At 47.9% G+C, this 18664-nt stretch overlaps 1 protein-coding gene, 1 long non-coding RNA gene and 1 pseudogene across 3 annotated transcripts in view; 2 read left to right on the top strand and 1 right to left on the bottom strand.

Moving 5' to 3' along the window:
- The window catches only part of NDUFV2 (NADH:ubiquinone oxidoreductase core subunit V2), a 41863-nt gene extending 35572 nt beyond the window's left edge, over window positions 1–6291 (bottom strand). Inside the window, exon 1 of one of the 2 annotated variants that reach the window (XM_068100052.2) lies at window positions 6010–6291. In XM_068100052.2, coding sequence (XP_067956153.1) covers window positions 6010–6054 — 45 coding nt within the window. In that variant the 5' untranslated portion in view covers window positions 6055–6291. The remainder of the gene's footprint in view (window positions 1–6009) is intronic. The other variant, XM_068100053.2, reaches the window with a different exon arrangement.
- A 1103-nt stretch (window positions 6292–7394) lies between these two features.
- Window positions 7395–17290, top strand: LOC144893575 (uncharacterized). The gene is made up of 3 exons (XR_013624476.1): window positions 7395–7468; window positions 16119–16290; window positions 16932–17290. It is a non-coding gene; the product is annotated as an uncharacterized LOC144893575 (long non-coding RNA).
- LOC137414546 (tubulin alpha chain-like) lies at window positions 8285–9633 on the top strand (annotated as a pseudogene).
- Window positions 17291–18664: the final 1374 nt, after the last annotated feature.

Below are 18664 nucleotides of genomic sequence, written 5' to 3'. Positions count from 1 at the left end.
TTGATGCAGCGTCTTTTAAACCACCTTATTTAACATGTTACATTAGTTATCTGTGCCTGTTGTTTGTGTTCTTTGCGACGTCCTTAAAAACTAAGCATCCTGTTTGGAATTATTTTTCTTTTTTTTGGGCTACCACGCAGACAACAACAACAACATGCATTTTAAAGGCCATTTTCCCTGCTAGAGTGGGGGTTAGCCTTGCGGTCCCCATGACAATCTTCTCCATTTTGCCCTATTTTCTGCATCTCTCCTTGTTAACCCCCTTGCCCGCATTTCTTCTTCCAACATCTTTAGCCAAGTCTTTCTCGGTCTTCCCCGTCCTCTGCTTCCTTCTACATTCATTTCCATCACTCTTCTCAACCAGTCACTTTCATCCTTCAACACATGACCAAACCATATCAACCTGTTCCTCTTCACAGCATCAATCACAGGCTCTATTCCCATCATCTTTCGCAATTCATCATTTGTCTTCCTCTCTCTCAACGATACTCCGCACATCCGTCGAACCATTCGCATTTCCACCCTTTCCAACCTTCGTTGCTGCTCTACGTTCATTACCCATGTCTCGCTCCCATAAATCATAACACTTCTCACACATGCAGCATACACCTTTCCCTTCAGCTTCAACGACACTCCCTCATCATCAGCACGCCACCCAGTTCCCGAAACTTCTTCCATGCACATCTCACTCGAGCAACCGTTGCCGAGTCTGATCCACCTTCTCCATTCAGCATGTCTCCGAGGTAGCAAAATGTTTTCACACCTTCCAGCTTCACGCCGTCTCCAAAATCCAACTCAACATTTCCTCCATCTGCAGCTCCCTCTGTGCACACCTTACATTTGAATGTAGCTGCCACACTGGTTAATGACCCTCTCAGACCACTACATTTTTGATGAACCCACTCAGCGCACATTGTACATTGAATGGAGTTCACTCCGACACCCTTCCTACACACAGCACAGGGCCACTTCCCAGTTCTTTCCACCGCCCCACATGCTTTACCACTTGCCATCACCTTCGTCTTTCCGATATTCACCTTCAGACCTTTTGTCTCCATACATTCCTTCCACGTGTTCATCTTTTCCTTCAGTCCATCCATACTTTCCGCAATCAACACCAGATCATCTGCATACAACAACTCCCACGGTAAACCCTCCTTTACGTTCTGAGCCAGCACCTCCATCACAGCTACAAATAGTAGTGGACTTAGTACCGACCCCTGATGCACTCCCACCTTCACCTCAAACTCACCACTGTTCCCGTCCTTCGTCCTTACAGCTGTGCGCGCTCTTTTGTACATTGCCATCACTACTCTGATCAACCATTCCTCCACTCCTAACTTCCTCAATGCCCATGTCAATACTATGCGTGGTACCCTATCGAATGCTTTCTCCAGATCAACAAACCCAAGAAACAACTTCTTCCTCTTCTCCATGTACTTCTCCTGCAACTGCCTCACAATGAAAAGCGCATCTGTCGTTCCTCTTCCTGGCATGAATCCAAACTGCATTTCGTCGATCTTCACTTTCTTCCTTATCCTCCTCTCCAAGACCCTTTCCAATACCTTCATTCCATGTTCCAATAACTTTATCGCTCGGTACGAGCCACACTCCAGAGGGTCACCTTTCCCCTTGTATAGACGGACGAGGGTACTGAGTTCCCAATCCACTGGAATGCGGCCTTCTTTCACCACCAGATTACAGATCTCTGTCATTCTCTTCACACCCAAACATCCTGCTGCCTTCAACATATCTCCCACAACTCCCGTCGGCCCTCCCGCTTTTCTACCCTTCATTGCTTTTATCGCTTCCTCAACTTCCTTCTCAGTTATCTTCTCTGCCGGTCCTAAAACTGGGTTACTCTCTATGTTGACATCCCATTCATTCTCTGTATTCAACAGCATTTCCATATATCTTTTCCATCTTCCTTTAATTCCATCTGGGTCGCCAACTATTTGTCCCACTTCATCCTTCAAGCAACTCACCCCCATCACATGACACCTCTCTCTTTTGCTATCTGCTTTGCAATCCTGAATACTGCTTTCTGACCCTCTTCCGAATCCAAGCGTTCTCCGAACATTTTCCTACATGCCTCCTGCGCCTTTGCTACCTCTTTCTTTGCAGCCTTCCTGGCTGCCTTATAACTTTCATGCTCTGCTGTTTCTGCTCCCGTACCCTTCGCCTTCTGCCACTCCTTGAACTTCTTCCTCTTCTCGTCAATCCTCTTTCCAACTTCATCATCCCACCACCATGTTTCCGAGTGCCTCGGTGGTCCTTTTGTCCATCCACATACCTCACCAACGGCTCCCAACAGACTAGCTTTCATCGACATCCAACCACTTTCAAGCTCAATCACATCATCCTCGACCCTACTCAGCCTCTCTTTTAATGCCTCCCTTACTGTCACCTCTTTCAACCTCCACACCTTCATTCTCGGTTGGTACTTCACCCGCCGAGCTCTCCTCGCACCTTTCACCCTTACATCGCAGACAACCAAGTGGTGCTGTGAAACCGCCTCCTCCCCCGGGATCACCTTTGTGTCCCGGAGGTGCCCCCTATCTCGCCTACGCACCATCAGGTAGTCAACGGTTGTCGTCGACCCACCTGACGTGTATGTAACAAGCTTATTATCCTCTTTCTGGAATGGAGTATTACAAATCAACAAATCAGCTCCATCAGCAAACTCCAAAATCCTTTCACCTTCTCCATTTCTCACACCATATCCGTAACCCCCATGAACTCCGTCAAAAACATCCATACTCCTTCCCACATGTCCATTTCGATCTCCTCCTACCACAACAACTTCCTCATCTTTCACGTTTTCCATCAGCTTCTCTATCGCACACCAGAACTTGTCCTTTTCTTCATCGCTTCGACCAACCTGCAGAGCATATCCCGAGATGACGTTCACCAAGGGCTTTCCAATCATCATTTTCACCATCATCAACCTATCACTCACTCTCGTCACACTCACCACACTGTCTACAAACTCCCCAGAAAACAGGACACCAACACCATTCACGCCCTCCAGGCACCCTTGCCACACAAACTTGTATTTCTGTCCCTGCCTACCCTTCACCATTCTCACACCACTTCCCTTCCATCTCGTCTCTTGCACACAACATATGTCCACTCTTCTTCTGACCAATACTTCCACCACTTCTCCTGATCGCCCTGTCATTGTCCCTACATTCCATGTCCCAAACCTCAGAAACCGATCTCCACTTCGGGCTTTACCCTGCCCATATGTAGTTGTAATTGTCATGGTTCCCTTTTTGAGGCAATGTTTTTTTTTTATGGCCGGATGCCCTTCCTGACGCCAAACCACGCAGACAGAATCGAGAAATTACCTTACACCTACCTCTGTGCTCATGCGATAAGATTGCGTACAATTTGCCAACTTCAGAGCTAAAGTTCTTCTCAACTGCAGGTTAGTTTTCTGATGCATGTTCCGATTCAAGTTTAAAATATAACATTAAATCGAAATCAAGTTGCTCCTCAATCATAAACTAACATTTGTAGTCACGCAGAGAAACAAAGTGAACCAATTGCTTAACCCCACTTTTCACAGCGCGGGTGCGGGGTAACAAAAAAATACTGACGAGAAACACCAGAAAGCCAGCACGGAAGAGGACGTTGACAGTTTTCCGTTTCTGTGGTTCCAGCAGATGGTAATCCAAGGAGAGCAGATGTCTAGGTCTATGGTGAAGCAGAAAGTCCTTCCACATTGCCTCACACCTTTCACCTCTTGAAGCAGTGAAGAACAAGGTCTTCAAAATAATTTGAATAACCTGCAAAGAAGCTGAATCTCTGTGCCCGTTTATCTCGCATCACAGACAGGCCGGTGACCTATTGGCTTCTTCGTCTTTGACTGCCTCCTTCCTGGTCGAGTAACCTCTGCCTCTTTTGTGCCCTTCCAACCCGCCAGGGCAAACGTGTTCAGCCAATAACCCACTTCTGGCAAAACTCCAAAAATCCAAGCCCATTGCTCACCTCCACTCATTTGTTCCCCTCATCTCCCACCTAGAGAACCAACTTCCTAAATCTGTTTAATCTACTCCCATCCAAGGCTTCAAAATGGCTGGTCGCGTTCTTCTCTACCACCGCCACCACCACCATGGTATAGGATGCAGTTTAGATCCTGTGGATTCCCAGTCTTTCTATCTAAATAACATTTTGATATTGGGTGTGCATGCATGAGGGCTCAGGGAAGACAGAACCCTTCTACCCACCATTGTCTAGATGTTTAAATCTTAAACTTCTCCACGCTATGAGCTTCACCAACCCGCCGTGGGAGCAAATTCCAGTTCTCGACCCCGTGATTGGTGAAGAACTTGTCCTCAATTAAAAGACGGCCCTTTTCTTCGAATAGCTTAAAGGGGCGTCCTCTCGGTGTGTACTCAGCCAGGCAGAAAACATGCTGTAATCACGCATTCACCAAGCTAGGCAAGGTTTGGTACACCATTGACATTTGACCTCATCGTCTTCTGTAGTATTGTGAGTAAAGGTTTAGCTCCTTCAGGGTGCTGACGTCGACATAGTTGTGGGATGATATTTGTTGCTCTCCTCTGGACTCCATCCACCTTATCAGCACCCCCTTTATATAAAGTGCTACAGGACATTGCCGTACTCTTAAGTGTGGCCTGACAAGCGTCTTCAAAAACAACGGGAAAGTCCTATTGCTGTCTCATCAGGTCATATCCCACCCATACTCATGATCTTTTCTATCTTTAACTTTCTCCAAGGCAATTCCTTCCTTTCCAGGTTATTGAGTTTGCCCTTCCTTTCCCTTACATTTATTTGTTCCATTTCTCTTTCATTTCAGGTTTTCCCTTCCTGTACGTTCAGCCCCTTACTTGTACCCAGCTTTTTCATCTGGAGCTGTGTCCTGTTGCACTCTCCGCCCCCTTCGACGTACTTTCTCATTCTTCCACAAAGGGACTGCCTGCCCTGTGGTTGGCATGTTCTAGCTACTTTGTTCTGTCTTCTAGCTCTTCCATGAGCCTCGACATTGTATACGACAAAATACAGAATTTTTGTTTAAAGTGAAACAGATTGCAGAACCTCTGGGGAAGGACCTCTCTCTCTGACCCATTGCAAGATGCATATCATCTACGAGGGGTTTGGCGAGAAGAAGGATGCAGAATACTGGGGGCATGTGACGAGATGTGTAACATTCTTCCAAACATTCTCCAGTCTTCCAACAAGGACGACTTCTTTTTTTAATGCAGACAAATCCAGACTTTTGTGTGGATTCCCAGAGGTTGTGTGAAAGTATACGATCGCGCTAATGGGAAGAAAGTCCAGGAACAGCTATTAATATGCCCTTGTGTGCACACGCAAACATGTCTGGAACTTAGAAGCATCCGCTGCTCATCATTGGCAATAGTAACTGTCCACATTGCTTTTTGAAGGGTATGTGACAGGTACCACGTGACTACACCAGCTGAAGGGTATGTGACAGGTACCACGTGACTACACCAGCTGAAAGGTATGACAGGTACCACGTGACTACACCAGCTGAAGGGTATGTGACAGGTACCACGTGACTACACCAGCTGAAGGGTATGTGACAGGTTCCACGTAACTACACCAGCTGAAAGGTATGTGACAGGTATCAAGTGACAACAACAGTACTAAAGTCTCGGATGACTATCAGTTTTGTTTATTTATTTATTTATTTTCACGTGACTACCTGCCACCTTGGGCTTGGGACAAGACGTCATGTTTAAATGACTACAACGATGATCAAATCAGCAACACTTCCCGCCTATTCTAACAACCCCCAAACGTACATAATGAACAGAAGACTTACAAGGAAGATTTAAATAAATGAGCAGTGTATAATTAACTTGGAGATCGCATGCCACATGGGACACTCGTTCAAACGACTGATGCAATTATTGTACAATACAAGCAAAAGTGAAAAGGTCATGGTTCGTTCGGACACAGATTGTGAACGACAAACACTCAAGCACCCCCATGACGATGTCGTGAGGTAAAACTCACGGGCCAGCGTCGGAGCAAGAGAGCCAGTGACCCCAATAACCTCATATCGACTCGTTACGAGAAGCACCCACAAACTGTGCACAGAACCGGAAATAGTCGATTTTCTTTCTGCAGATGATCTCTCGTTCTTCGTACCAACTAAATAATCTCCGTATACCGAACACGCACATGTAGCATCGATATTGTACACCTTGCACGGCGTCGTGAGAAACCGATCAAAAAAAATAATAATCATCGACTGAAGGTTGAGAACACCACCGCTTACTATACCGCCATGGTTCCGTTCAACGTATAAATATTAGATGTATTTAATTAGAGCTTTGTTTTGAATTGACGTTTTGTAAATAAATAACCATACAATAAAAAGCATTTAGAAAGTCAATGAAAGACGGATGAATGTAATATTTTTGGATTCCAGAGCTCTGGGAAAGAATTATCAAGAGCCTACAACTTGTTTTTTAAATTAAAGCCTTTTTAAACAGTGACGTGAAGCTCACGGAAGGAGCTTGAATATGCATCACGTGCAAGACAAGGGAAGATAAATACATCAGTGTAGGTCGACATATATGTTATTATTACTACGTCTACAGGTGAGGGCGAGACTTCCGGAAGTCAGGTGCAACACGTGCCCTTTTGTGGTTTGTTTTCAACGTATCCAATCACGTGACTGTTGTCGCGAAGGGTACACTAACCAGAAGTTACGTATTTCCGCGGGCGCCTATTAGTGCGATTCAAGCGATCCACACGTGGACATGTGAAACGTGCTTTTTAAAATCAAATAAAAAGGGATCTTTAATATATATTTAGTTGTCTGAGCTTGTGTTTTATGTACGTATAAGTATTAATGTACGTATAAGTGCACCCTTTAACAACAACAACAACGATTACTGAAGCGTTTTCGTTCGCTCCCCGAGGTTGCTATGGACGCCAGGCGTCGGTCGCTAAGTGCCCTGGAACGTGTCCCGATCTCCACAAACACGTTTTCAGCCGCAGGTGTGTACAGCACACATTGACAACAATCAACCCCCCTATGTCGCACCTGTACGACCCCATTTACCTTATTCTAAATGTTATCGTATCCTTTGCAGTCGAGTATATTCTCCACACCTGATCGACCGTGCGTTTTTTATTTTTTATTATTTATTTTATTCAGCCCTGGTAGTGTTCCTATCTTTCCTTCTTCCGGTGTGGTTATCGCAGTGGTCAATGGCCGGATGTCCAGCAGCAGGAAAGGGACCCAGGATATTGAACGGGTCCAAAGGTCTCTGCGGTATTTGAGCTGCCCGTAGAACAGGCTTCATGCCAGTCAAGGCCAAGCTGGTAAAACCCAGGTAGACCTACTTGTTAATAATCATCACCAGGCATTGATACGAGAATGACGAAACCACACCTGCAGCAGCAGCACCATGGTACTTTGAATCCCGGGCTCTAAACTGCCGTCCCGGTGTTTCGCAGGCAGGTCGGTTCATCAATGTGTGTGTTCCCTCCCTCGGATGGACGTTAACCCTCTGGAGTCTACGATGCGGTTAGATGCGGTTAGAGCCGATCAATTCGGCTTGTAGACATTTCGGCGCATGCGTGAAGCCGATATAATCGGCTTGTAGACTCCAGAGGGTTAAACTGGGTGTCCCGTGTGTGTTCTGAAGCAATTACAGGCTAGGAATGGCAAATGAGCTTTCCACCTTCTATGGAAAGGTTTGTCCGAAGTCTTTCACGAGCCTGGCGTTCAACTGAAAGTATCAGGAATCTGTAACTTGCTCAGGGTGCCAGAGATAAGGTGCCTCCTTTTCAGGAAAGACATCACAGGGTCTTTAAGGTCCACCAACGACCATGTCAGATGGGTCCTTTGGCTTACCATTGATGGGCTGCAGCGCTACATGCGAAAACACCACGATGACAGTTTACAGGCAGGTCAGGAATTGAACTGAGAACCAGACTGCTCAGATGTGTTCACATTACTAGAATGGAACAACATAGGCTGGATCCGATATGCTGGATCTGGATCCGGATCTGAAACAAAATCGACTCATCCACCAAGCTTTGTCATAATTCATCTACAATTTTTAGAGGTATCCGTCTGGATCTTCATCAAAATGTAATCAATTCATCCGTGTCACACACCCAACCAGTTCACCAAGTTTTGTCCAAATCTGGCCAAAACTTTTTGAAATATCCTGCTCACAGACAGGGGTGAAAATCTAACATCCGTCCACCTTCGATGTGTTCTAACATCCATGTGTTCGTTTGGTGAAGGTTTCCTTTCTTCCACTAAGACATGCGTGAGTGCATCTCCATCCATATCGGCCAGGCGGGCGCGCAGATCGGGAATTCTTGCTGGGAGCTCTATTGTCTGGAGCATGGGATCCAGTGTGATGGACAAATGCCCAGTGACAAGACCATCGGGGGTGGTGATGATTCTTTCAACACCTTCTTTTATGAGACGGGCGCTGGGAAACACGTTCCTCGTGCCGTCTTTCTTGATCTGGAACCGACCGTGATTGATGAAGTCCGCACCGGTACTTATCGACAACTCTTCCACCCCGAGCAACTTATTTCGGGCAAAGAGGATGCAGCGAACAACTACGCACGGGGCCACGCCATTGCAAAGGAGCTTGTGGACCTGGTTCAAGACCGCATCCGCAAGCAGGCGGACCTGTGCAAAAGCATGCAGGGTTTCCTGATCTTCCAGCTCCCTAGGGGGTGGCACGGGTTCCGGCTTTTCCTCCCTGCTTATGGAACGTCTCACCACCGACTATGGCAAGAAGTCGAAGCTGGACTTTGTCGTGTCCCCTGCGCCTCAAGTGTCCAGCGCCGTGGTCGAGCCATACAACTCCGTTCTGACGACACACAGCGCGCTGGAGCACGCAGATTGTACCTTCGTGATAGACAACGAGGCCATCTATGACATTTGTCGTCGCAACTTGGACATAGAGCGTCCGAGCTACACTAACCTGAACCACCTCATGGCGCAGGTCGTCTCGTCCATCACCGCCTCGTTACGCTTCGATGGCTCACGCAATATCGATCTGACCGAGTTTCAGCCAAACCTGGTGCCCAACCCACGGATCCACTTCCCATTGGTCACTTTGTCACCTATTTATTTCTGCTGAGAAGGCTTTCCATGAGCAGCTGTTGGTGTCCGACATTACCTGCGCGTGTTTCGAGCCGGCCAATCAGATGGGGAAGTGCGATCCTCGTCACGGCAAGTACATGGCGTGCTGCATGCTGTATCGCGGATACATCGCCCCCAAGGACGTGAACACCGCCATCGCGACCATCAAATCAAAGCGCTCCATCCAATTCGTCGACTGGTGCCCTACCGGTTTCAAGGTTGGCATAAACTACCAGCCTCCGACCGTGGTACCCGGAGGCGATCTCGCCAAGGTCCAGCGGGCCGTGTGCATGTTGAGCAACACGACGGCCATTGCGGAGGCCTGGGCACGGCTCGATCACAAGTTCGATCTGATGTATGCCAAACGTGCTTTTGTGCACTGGTACGCGGGGGAAGGAATGGAGGAGAGAGAGTTCGCAGAGTCACGGGAGGACCTCGCCGCACTGGAGAAGGACTATGAGGAGGTTGGAGCTGACTTCATACAGTGAGAGGGGGATGAGGAAGAGTTCTAGGATGGTTAGGCCCTTCTCATTTCTCGGGTTGTTATTAAGTTTTCTCCCGGTGTGTACCCTGGTTTAGAATAGGTATCTCTGCGTGTCGTAGGAGGCGAATAAGAGGGTGGGCATCAGGAAGGGCATCCGGCCATAAAAACATTGCCTCAAAAAGAGAACCATGACAATTACAACTACATATGGGCAGGGTAAAGCCCGAAGTGGAGATCGGTTTCTGAGGTTTGGGACATGGAATGTAGGGACAATGACAGGGAGATCAGGAGAAGTGGTGGAAGTATTGGTCAGAAGAAGAGTGGACATATGTTGTGTGCAAGAGACGAGATGGAAGGGAAGTGGTGTGAGAATGGTGAAGGGTAGGCAGGGACAGAAATACAAGTTTGTGTGGCAAGGGTGCCTGGAGGGTGTGAATGGTGTTGGTGTCCTGTTTTCTGAGGAGATTTGTAGACAGTGTGGTGAGTGTGACGAGAGTGAGTGATAGGTTGATGATGGTGAAAATGATGATTGGAAAGCTCTTGGTGAACGTCATCTCGGAATATGCTCCCAGGTTGGTCGGAGCGATGAAGAGAAGGACAAGCTCTGGTGTGCGATAGAGAAGCTGATGGAAAACGTGAAAGATGAGGAAGTTGTTGTGGTAGGAGGAGACCTAAATGGACATGTGGGAAGGAGTATGGACGGTTTTGAGGGAGTTCATGGGGGTTACGGATATGGTGTGAGAAATGGAGAAGGTGAAAGGATTTTGGAGTTTGCTGATGGAGCTGATTTGTTGATTTGTAATAATCGGTTCAGAAAGAGGATAATAAGCTTGTTACATACACGTCAGGTGGATCGACGACAACCGTTGACTACCTGATGGTGCGTAGGCGAGATAGGGAGCACCTCCGGGACACAAAGGTGATCCCGGGGGAGGAGGCTGTTTCACAGCACCACTTGGTTGTCTGCGACATAAGGGTAAAAGGTGCGAGGAGAGCTCGGCAGGTGAAGTACCAACCGAGAATGAAGGTGTCGAGGTTGAAAGAGGTGACAGTAAGGGAGGCATTAAAAGAGAGGCTGAGTAGGGTAGAGGATGATGTGGTTGAGCTTGAAAGTGGTTGGATGTCAATGAAAGATAGTCTGTTGGGAGCCGTTGGTGAGGTATGTGGATGGACAAAAGGACCACCGAGGCCCTCGGAAACATGGTGGTGGGATGATGAAGTTGGAAAGAGGATTGACGAGAAGAGGAAGAAGTTCAAGGAGTGGCAGAAGGCAAAGGGTACGGGAGCAGAAAAAGCAGAGCATGAAAGTTATAAGGCAGCCAGGAAGGCTGCAAAGAAAGCGGTAGCAAAGGCACAGGAGGCATGTAGGAAAATGTTCGGAGAACGCTTGGATTCGGAAGAGGGTCAGAGAGCGGTATTCAGGATTGCAAAGCAGATAGCGAAAGAGAGGTGTGATGTGACGGGGGGTGAGTTGCTTGAAGGATGAAGTGGGACAAATTGTTGTGGACCCAGATGGAATTGTTTTTTTTTTTTTTTTTTTTTTTGTATACAAGATCGAGGCTCGTGAAAGAGCTAACATTAATCACACAAAAAGACAAACCGACACACAAAACACAAAAAACAAGGGGAGCGGCAGACAAGATGGGGAGAGAGGGGGAAGGACACAAAAGAGAGGGGGAAGAGGGGGAAGGACACAAACACAACATTTGAGAGCAGGGACATCGGGAGGACTTGGGGGGAGGTGGGAGAGGAATAAAACATATGAACACTGCAAGGACTCTGGGGTGAATTACCGGGGGTAGAAAAGATCAAGGTTTTCGATGGGGGAAGATAAGAGATGGTGGTGAACAGCTGTTTTAAAGACCTGGAGGGAGGAGTGGGATTGAAGGGAGTGGGGGAGTTTGTTCCAGAGGCGGGATAAAAGGGGAATGAAAGAGTGAAGGTGAGCAGAGAGCCTAGACTTTGGCAGTTTAACCATAAGAGGGTTGCAGGCAGATCTTGTGCGACCTGAAGGAATATTGGGGGGACAGAGCACAGAGAGAACTGGGGGAGCAAGGCCGGAGAGGAGTCGGTAGAAGACAGAAAGACCACCAACCTCCCTGCGGTGAGTGAGTGAAAGGCCCTCGGTGTTGACTACATCGCAGGAGATTCCAATGATTCTGAAAGCTTTGGCCTCAACAGCGTGAAGCCGAGCAAGGTGTGAGGCAGGAGCACCAGCCCAGAGGGGGGAACAGTATTCCATTGAGCTGCGGATGAATTAAAGGAAAATGGAAAAGATATATGGAAATGCTGTTGAATACAGAGAATGAATGGGATAGCAACAGAGAGAGTAACCCAGTTTTCGGACCGGCAGAGAAGATAACTGAGAAGGAAGTTGCGGAAGCGATAAAAGCAATGAAGAGTAGAAAAGCGGGAGGGCCGACGGGAGTTGTGGGAGATATGTTGAAGGCAGCAGGATGTTTGGGTGTGAAGAGAATGACAGAGATCTGTAATCTGGTGGTGAAAGAAGGCCGCATTCCAGTGGATTGGGAACTGAGTACCCTCGTCCCTCTATACAAGGGGAAAGGTGACCCTCTGGAGTGTGGCTCGTACCGAGCGATAAAGTTATTGGAGCATAGAATGAAGGTATTGGAAAGGGTGTTGGAGAGGAGGATAAGGAAGAAGGTGAAGATCGACGAAATGCAGTTTGGATTTATGCCAGGAAGAGGAACGACAGACGCGCTCTTTATTGTGAGGCAGTTGCAGGAGAATTACATGGAGAAGAGGAAGAAGTTGTTTCTTGGGTTTGTTGATCTGGAGAAAGCATTCGATAGGGTTCCACGCGAAGTATAGACATGGGCATTGAGGAAGTTAGGAGTGGAGGAATGGTTGATCAGAGTAGTGATGGCAATGTACAAAAGAGCGCGCACAGCTGTAAGGACGAAGGACGGGAACAGTGGTGAGTTTGAGGTGAAGGTTGGAGTGCATCAGGGGTCGGTACTAAGTCCACTACTATTTGTAGCTGTGATGGAGGTGCTGGCTCAGAACGTAAAGGAGGGTTTACTGTGGGAGTTGTTGTATGCAGATGATCTGGTGTTGATTGCGGAAAGTATGGATGGACTGAAGGAAAAGATGAACAAGTGGAAGGAATGTATGGAGACAAAAGGTCTGAAGGTGAATATCGGAAAGACGAAGGTGATGGCAAGTGGTAAAGCATGTGGTGAGGTGGAAAGAACTGGGAAGTGGCCATGTGCTGTGTGCAGGAAGGGTGTCGGAGTGAACTCCATTCAATGTACAATGTGCGCTGAGTGGGTTCATCAAAAATGTAATGGTCTGAGAGGGTCATTAACCAGTGTGGCAGCTACATTCAAATGTAAGGTGTGCACAGAGGGAGCTGCAGATGGAGGAAATGTTGAGTTGGATCTTGGAAACGGCGTGAAGCTGGAAGGTGTGAAAACATTTTGCTACCTCGGAGACATGCTGAATGGAGAAGGTGGATCAGACTCGGCAACGGTTGCTAGAGTGAGATGTACATGGAAGAAGTTTCGGGAACTGAGTGGCGTGCTGATGAGGAGGGGAGTGTCGTTGAAGCTGAAGGGAAAGGTGTATGCTGCATGTGGGAGAAGTGTTATGATTTATGGGAGCGAGACATGGGTAATGAACGTAGAGCATCAACGAAGGCTGGAAAGGGTGGAAATGCGAATGGTTCGGTGGATGTGCGGAGTATCGTTGAGAGAGAGGAAGACAAATGATGAATTGCGAAAGATGATGGGAATAGAGCCTGTGATTGATGCTGTGAAGAGGAACAGGTTGAGATGGTTTGGTCATGTGTTGAGGAAGGATGATAGTGACTGGTTGAGAAGAGTGATGGAAATGAATGTAGAAGGAAGTAGTGGACGGGGAAGAGCGAGAAAGACTTGGCTAAAGATGGTGGAAGAAGAAATGTGGGCAAGGGGGTTAACAAGGAGAGATGCAGAAAATAGGGCAAAATGGAGATTGTCATGGGGACCGCAAGGCTAACCCCCGCTCTGGCAGGGAAAATGGCCTTAAAATGCATGTTGTTGTTGTTATTGTTTGTGTTGGTCATAGATGAGTGCCAAAACAGGTGGGATGGGATTGTGGGCCCCCAACTCCCAGTGAAATGGCACGTCCCAACATAGGTCCCTGTCCAGGCCTAGAAAATGGAACATGAAACTGGTAGTTTGAAGGGAAGAATTAAAAATTGCTCCATCAGTTGAGAATATTGCTAACTTGATCTTCTGGAATCGAGTCATTTGTGTGAAGCTTTCCAGAAATGGTGGAGGGCAGCAATCTGCACCTTTTCGGAATTTGAAGAGGCAAAGGGAGAACCTCACGAAGTTGCTCATTCCCTCTTATTCACATGTTCCTCACGTATCTCGGGCACGAGGGAATATTGAATTGTGCTGCTGGTATTTAATCATGCGGCTGAAAAGTTTCACTTCAGCTGATGTGGAATCGAATAACCTGCAGGATAATCATGTAATTCTTTGGATTCAATGTGGATAATGTCAAAACCACCGCAGTCATTTAATAAGGATAGCGGTGGCCTGCGCCGCTCACTGAGGAAAGTTTTGGTTGCCTGGCTAACATGTTGATCAATGATTGCAATAACATCTACAAACTAGAACGTCACTCGGTAGAGAGCATACCTCCACCAGGCTGAAAAGTTTACGTTTTCTATCCAACTGATAGGCCGGATCTGGATTCGGACCTTAACCAAAATCTAATCGGCTTGTTCTTGTCACCTAACCAACTCATCCACCTAGTTTAGTCATAACTCGTCCATAACTTTTTGAGATATCCTGCTATGTATCATTTTTGGCCCTATCTCTCAATGTTGAAGAATCACTTAAAAAATTATACTAGCCGGATCCGAATCCGGATCTTCACCAAAATCTAACCATTTCGTCCGTGTCAAATACCCAACCTCTCTGCCAAATTTCGTCCGAATCCGTCCATAACTTTTTGAGATACCCTGCTGTATATAGTTTTTGGCCCGATCTCTCAATGGTGAAGAATCACTTAAAAACTTCTAAATTATACGAGCCGGATCTTCACCAAAATCGAATCATTTCATCCTTGTCACATACACTACATCTCTGCAAATCATCATCCGAATCCATCCACAACTTTTTGAGATATTTTGTTCACAGACAGACGGACAGGGGTGAAAACATAACCTCCATCCACCTTCAGTGGAAGAGGTAATAAATAAAATGAATTTAAAAGTACTACTTATTAAAAAACAATTACAAGTACATATTCAGGCATGTATAACATATAGTCAGAGGTGATGCAAGCCATCGTCAAAGCCAGGAGTGCAGCCAGGAGCCTAATCCATGGAAATCCAGTGCAGTTCCCGCCTAACCAGCAGTCCAAGGAAGGCACGAGCACGAAAGCAAAATGCAGAGCCAAGAATATGGCCCCACTCCTGACTCCCAAGGCTTCAGGCATTTGTCCATCACAATCCCTGCTCAAAACCCTGCTGATCAAACCCACTGCCAGACTCCTCTCTGCCACTGCAAGAGCGGCCCGAAAGGTCATGAACCCAAACATCACTAAAACCGCCACATTCACGAACAAGACCACGCAGTCCATGCTGGCAGGGGAGAGAGGGTGCACCTCGATGGCACCGAGACTATAGAACCACTGCAGAACCACATAAGGCTCAGAGGCATAACTTCAGCACGAAACCACACAATACATGCAGCTCAAGAAATCTGGATAGTCATTATGGATCCATATTGAAGCATTGGAACTCCCTCGGTTGCTAAATTTAAATATAAATTAGAATAAACTTAAAACAGAACTTTAAAACCTAAGGACTCTTTTCACCAAGAGATACGCCGGCTATTCCCGGGCGACGACCATCAGCTGCCGACGTCATCACGGCGCTTCCTGGACGTAAACGTCGTACGATGATAAGATATTGAACGATAACGTTATACGATGAGGAGACAAAAATGTCAAAGCAAGAGGAGGTATTGCAGCAGCGGACAGATGCAGATGCAGAGAGAGCTGATGGAGATCTCTCCGAGGGAAAGGAAGGAAGGATGAATGACCCTCTTCATGCTGTCAGGTTCTGGTCCTGGTTCTTCAGGTTCACATCTGCGTTCATGCGTTGGTTGAAGTATGTGCGCAACATCCAAGAGACAGGATACTGGGCATAGAGGGATGTAGAGGGAAAACTTGTGCAGTTGACTCCACAAAATAATGGGATTAATTGAACCCAGTGAGGTATCATAGTAGCAGCAGTAGTAGTAGTAGTGACAAAGTCTAAGTACCATGTGTCACCTGAATGGAGTCAAAGGATGAACCTATCAGCAAAGTGCTCTGCCAACTCGCCATCAAAACAGGATTAACAAACAAGACGATGGTGAGTCAGGACGTTTTAACATCGCACGGACATGATGAACAATCATTTACTTTCAAATCAAATCGAATCATGCAACAGACTGCTAATCAGCATCAATTGTTCAAACGATTTTGCAACTTTTGTTGTTGGACGTACAGAACGTTACGGGTGCACGTGTTGGACACCGAGGAGTTCATCTCTTTGGAGAGTTGGAATTGGTGCGGGATGTCAAGATACAAATCCAGCTCCTCACAGGCTTCCCAATGGATTTCCAGCGGCTCACTTATCTGGACGATGGTTTACATCACCTCGTTTTTTACGACTTAGCCGGTAGGGAAATGCCATCGAGAACAACGTTGGTCTGTCCATATTTTTTGTTGTTGTTGTTGTTGAAGGCTCCAGTCACGAACTATATGGTCCTCATCGAGGCCAGGCCTTAAATAAAAGAAAAGAGAAGAAAAGCGTATGATGTTTGTTTGCAAGAAAGAGAGATTGAAGCCAGCCAGGTAGCCCACAAACGTATGTATGTTCCCACAAACGTACACCAATCGGAGCGGAGGATCTGGTCACATGAAGGGGAGACAGCATTTTGTAACCATTACAGTTGCATATTTTACTACAAGGAAATTTTCTGTGGAATGTTTTGGGGTCCCAGCTGGTGTCATAACTTTGGGGTCCGAGCTGGTCCCAGCTGGAAGGAGGTTTCAGAAATTCCTCAATACAATTATAATTTTGAAATTCCAGACGGACCCAAAACCGGAAGTCAACAGATGATAACGGTTCGCTAATATCTCAATACAATCGTGATTTAACATTTTATTTTGATACATTAATACCATAGTATTAATTTGTGATTGGAATGGTGAATGATGCTGTTTGGAATGAAAATATAGAGATATTCAGTTTAAAGCAAAAAGAGGAAATGACGTAGAGGTTTCCATCCGTGACATTCGCGAATTCTCCATTTGCAGTTTCGCCATTGACTGGACAAAGCAACATTCCGACCGGGTACGTTTTTTTGTGCAAGTCATTCACGAACCTGCTGTCAATGCCTGATGTTCAACTGAATGTGGCACAGGAATGTGGAATTTATTGGTTCATCATTTGCCATTCGCCGTTTTTTTACCCAAGTCATTCACGAACCAGCTGTCCATGCCTGAAGTCCAAAACATTAACACGCATTATTTGCTAACTGGTCATACTATCCTCTTCGACTGAAGTATCAAACAAGCCCGGCTATGCCGTTTTAGACTGTCGGTCTTGTTTTTATTATATTGTGGTGGACACGATGGCTCGCTGGCGCGGTGACATCATTCCGCGCACCAAGAGGGTGTCGGCCACGCCCAAGGGGTAGGCGTGGCCTCGGGATATACACGGGGCGCGCAGCCCCGAGCACTTCAGTGCTATAGTTGAGCTTTGTGAATAAAGACTCTTTTTGGTTACCCGCGTTGTTGCTTATCTCCTTGGCAAACAAGTCGTGTGCATAGCACTGCACTTCACTGGTGACCTCGACGCTGGTTCAGCCACTGCTGACCAACAGAACGCGCCATGTCAAACAACGCGGTAGCGGTGAAGCTCCCTGAGTTTTGGGAAGCTCAGGCCGAGGTATGGTTCGTGCAGGCCGAGGCACAGTTCCAACTTCGAGGCGTAACGGCGGATGAGACGCGTTATTACCACGTCATCGCCGCCCTCGGGCCCGGCACAGCCGCCCGAGTCGTGTCCGTCCTGCGGAACCCACCGGCCGACCACAGGTACGAGGCGCTCAAGCGTCTCCTCATCGCCACGTTCGGCCTCATGGAGTGTGAGCGGGCCGACCGCCTCCTGGACCTTCCCAAACTCGGCGACACACGACCATCGGTGCGGATGGATTACATGCTGTCGTTGCTGGGTGACAAAGCCCCGGATTTTTTATTCTGGGCGCTCTTTCTACGCCAGCTACCGGCACAGGTACGCCTCGCGTTGGCCGGTTCCAAAATAAAGGAACCCCACGCTCTGGCCGTCGAGGCCGACAAGTTTTTTGTGGCTTGTGATACGCGGGCGAGAGTCGGTGCGGCCGTCGTGGATCCCGAGGCTGATGCTGCTGCACACCTCGTGGATCCCGAGGCTGATGCCGATGCACACTTCGTGGCCGCCGCCACGCCCCGCCCACCACCACCGCGAAAACCGCGGCCTCCGCCTCCGCCGCAAACATGGTGCCGTTTCCACGCCAGGTTTGGCCACAAGGCTAGGAATTGTTGCCCGCCGTGCTCGTTTGGCAAGTCGGGAAACTACCAAGCCGGCGCTCGGTAGCGGCCCTGAGCGTCGGCCATTCCGGCAGCCTCCTTTTTGTCATGGACACCTTGTCCGGGCGTCGCTTCCTCTGCGACACAGGCGCACAGGTGAGCGTTATCCCCGCCTCCACGTCCGACAAGCGAACCGCGGGCCGGGGCCCCACGTTTCTTGCAGCCAACGGTACACCCATACGCACATTTGGGAAGCGCTGCCTCTCCCTGCGGTTCGGAGGGCAACGCTTTCAATGGACGTTCGTAACCGCCAGCGTGCCCATGGCATTGCTCGGTGCGGACTTCCTATGTGCAAATGGGTTGTTGGTCGACGTTAAACACAGAAGGCTCGTCCAGGCCGAAACGTTCAGCTCGCTTGCTTGCGCGCTGAGCAGTTCGTTGGGCAGCTCCCTGAGCGGCTCACCGAGTGGCTCGCCAAGCGG

The sequence above is a fragment of the Myxine glutinosa genome, chromosome 9 (assembly GCF_964187855.1).
Source record: "Myxine glutinosa chromosome 9, kmMyxGlut1.1, whole genome shotgun sequence".
In the NCBI taxonomy this organism is placed as follows: Eukaryota; Metazoa; Chordata; class Myxini; order Myxiniformes; family Myxinidae; genus Myxine; species Myxine glutinosa.
Note: the sequence above shows the minus strand (reverse complement) of the source record. Positions and strands in the feature narration are given on the sequence as shown.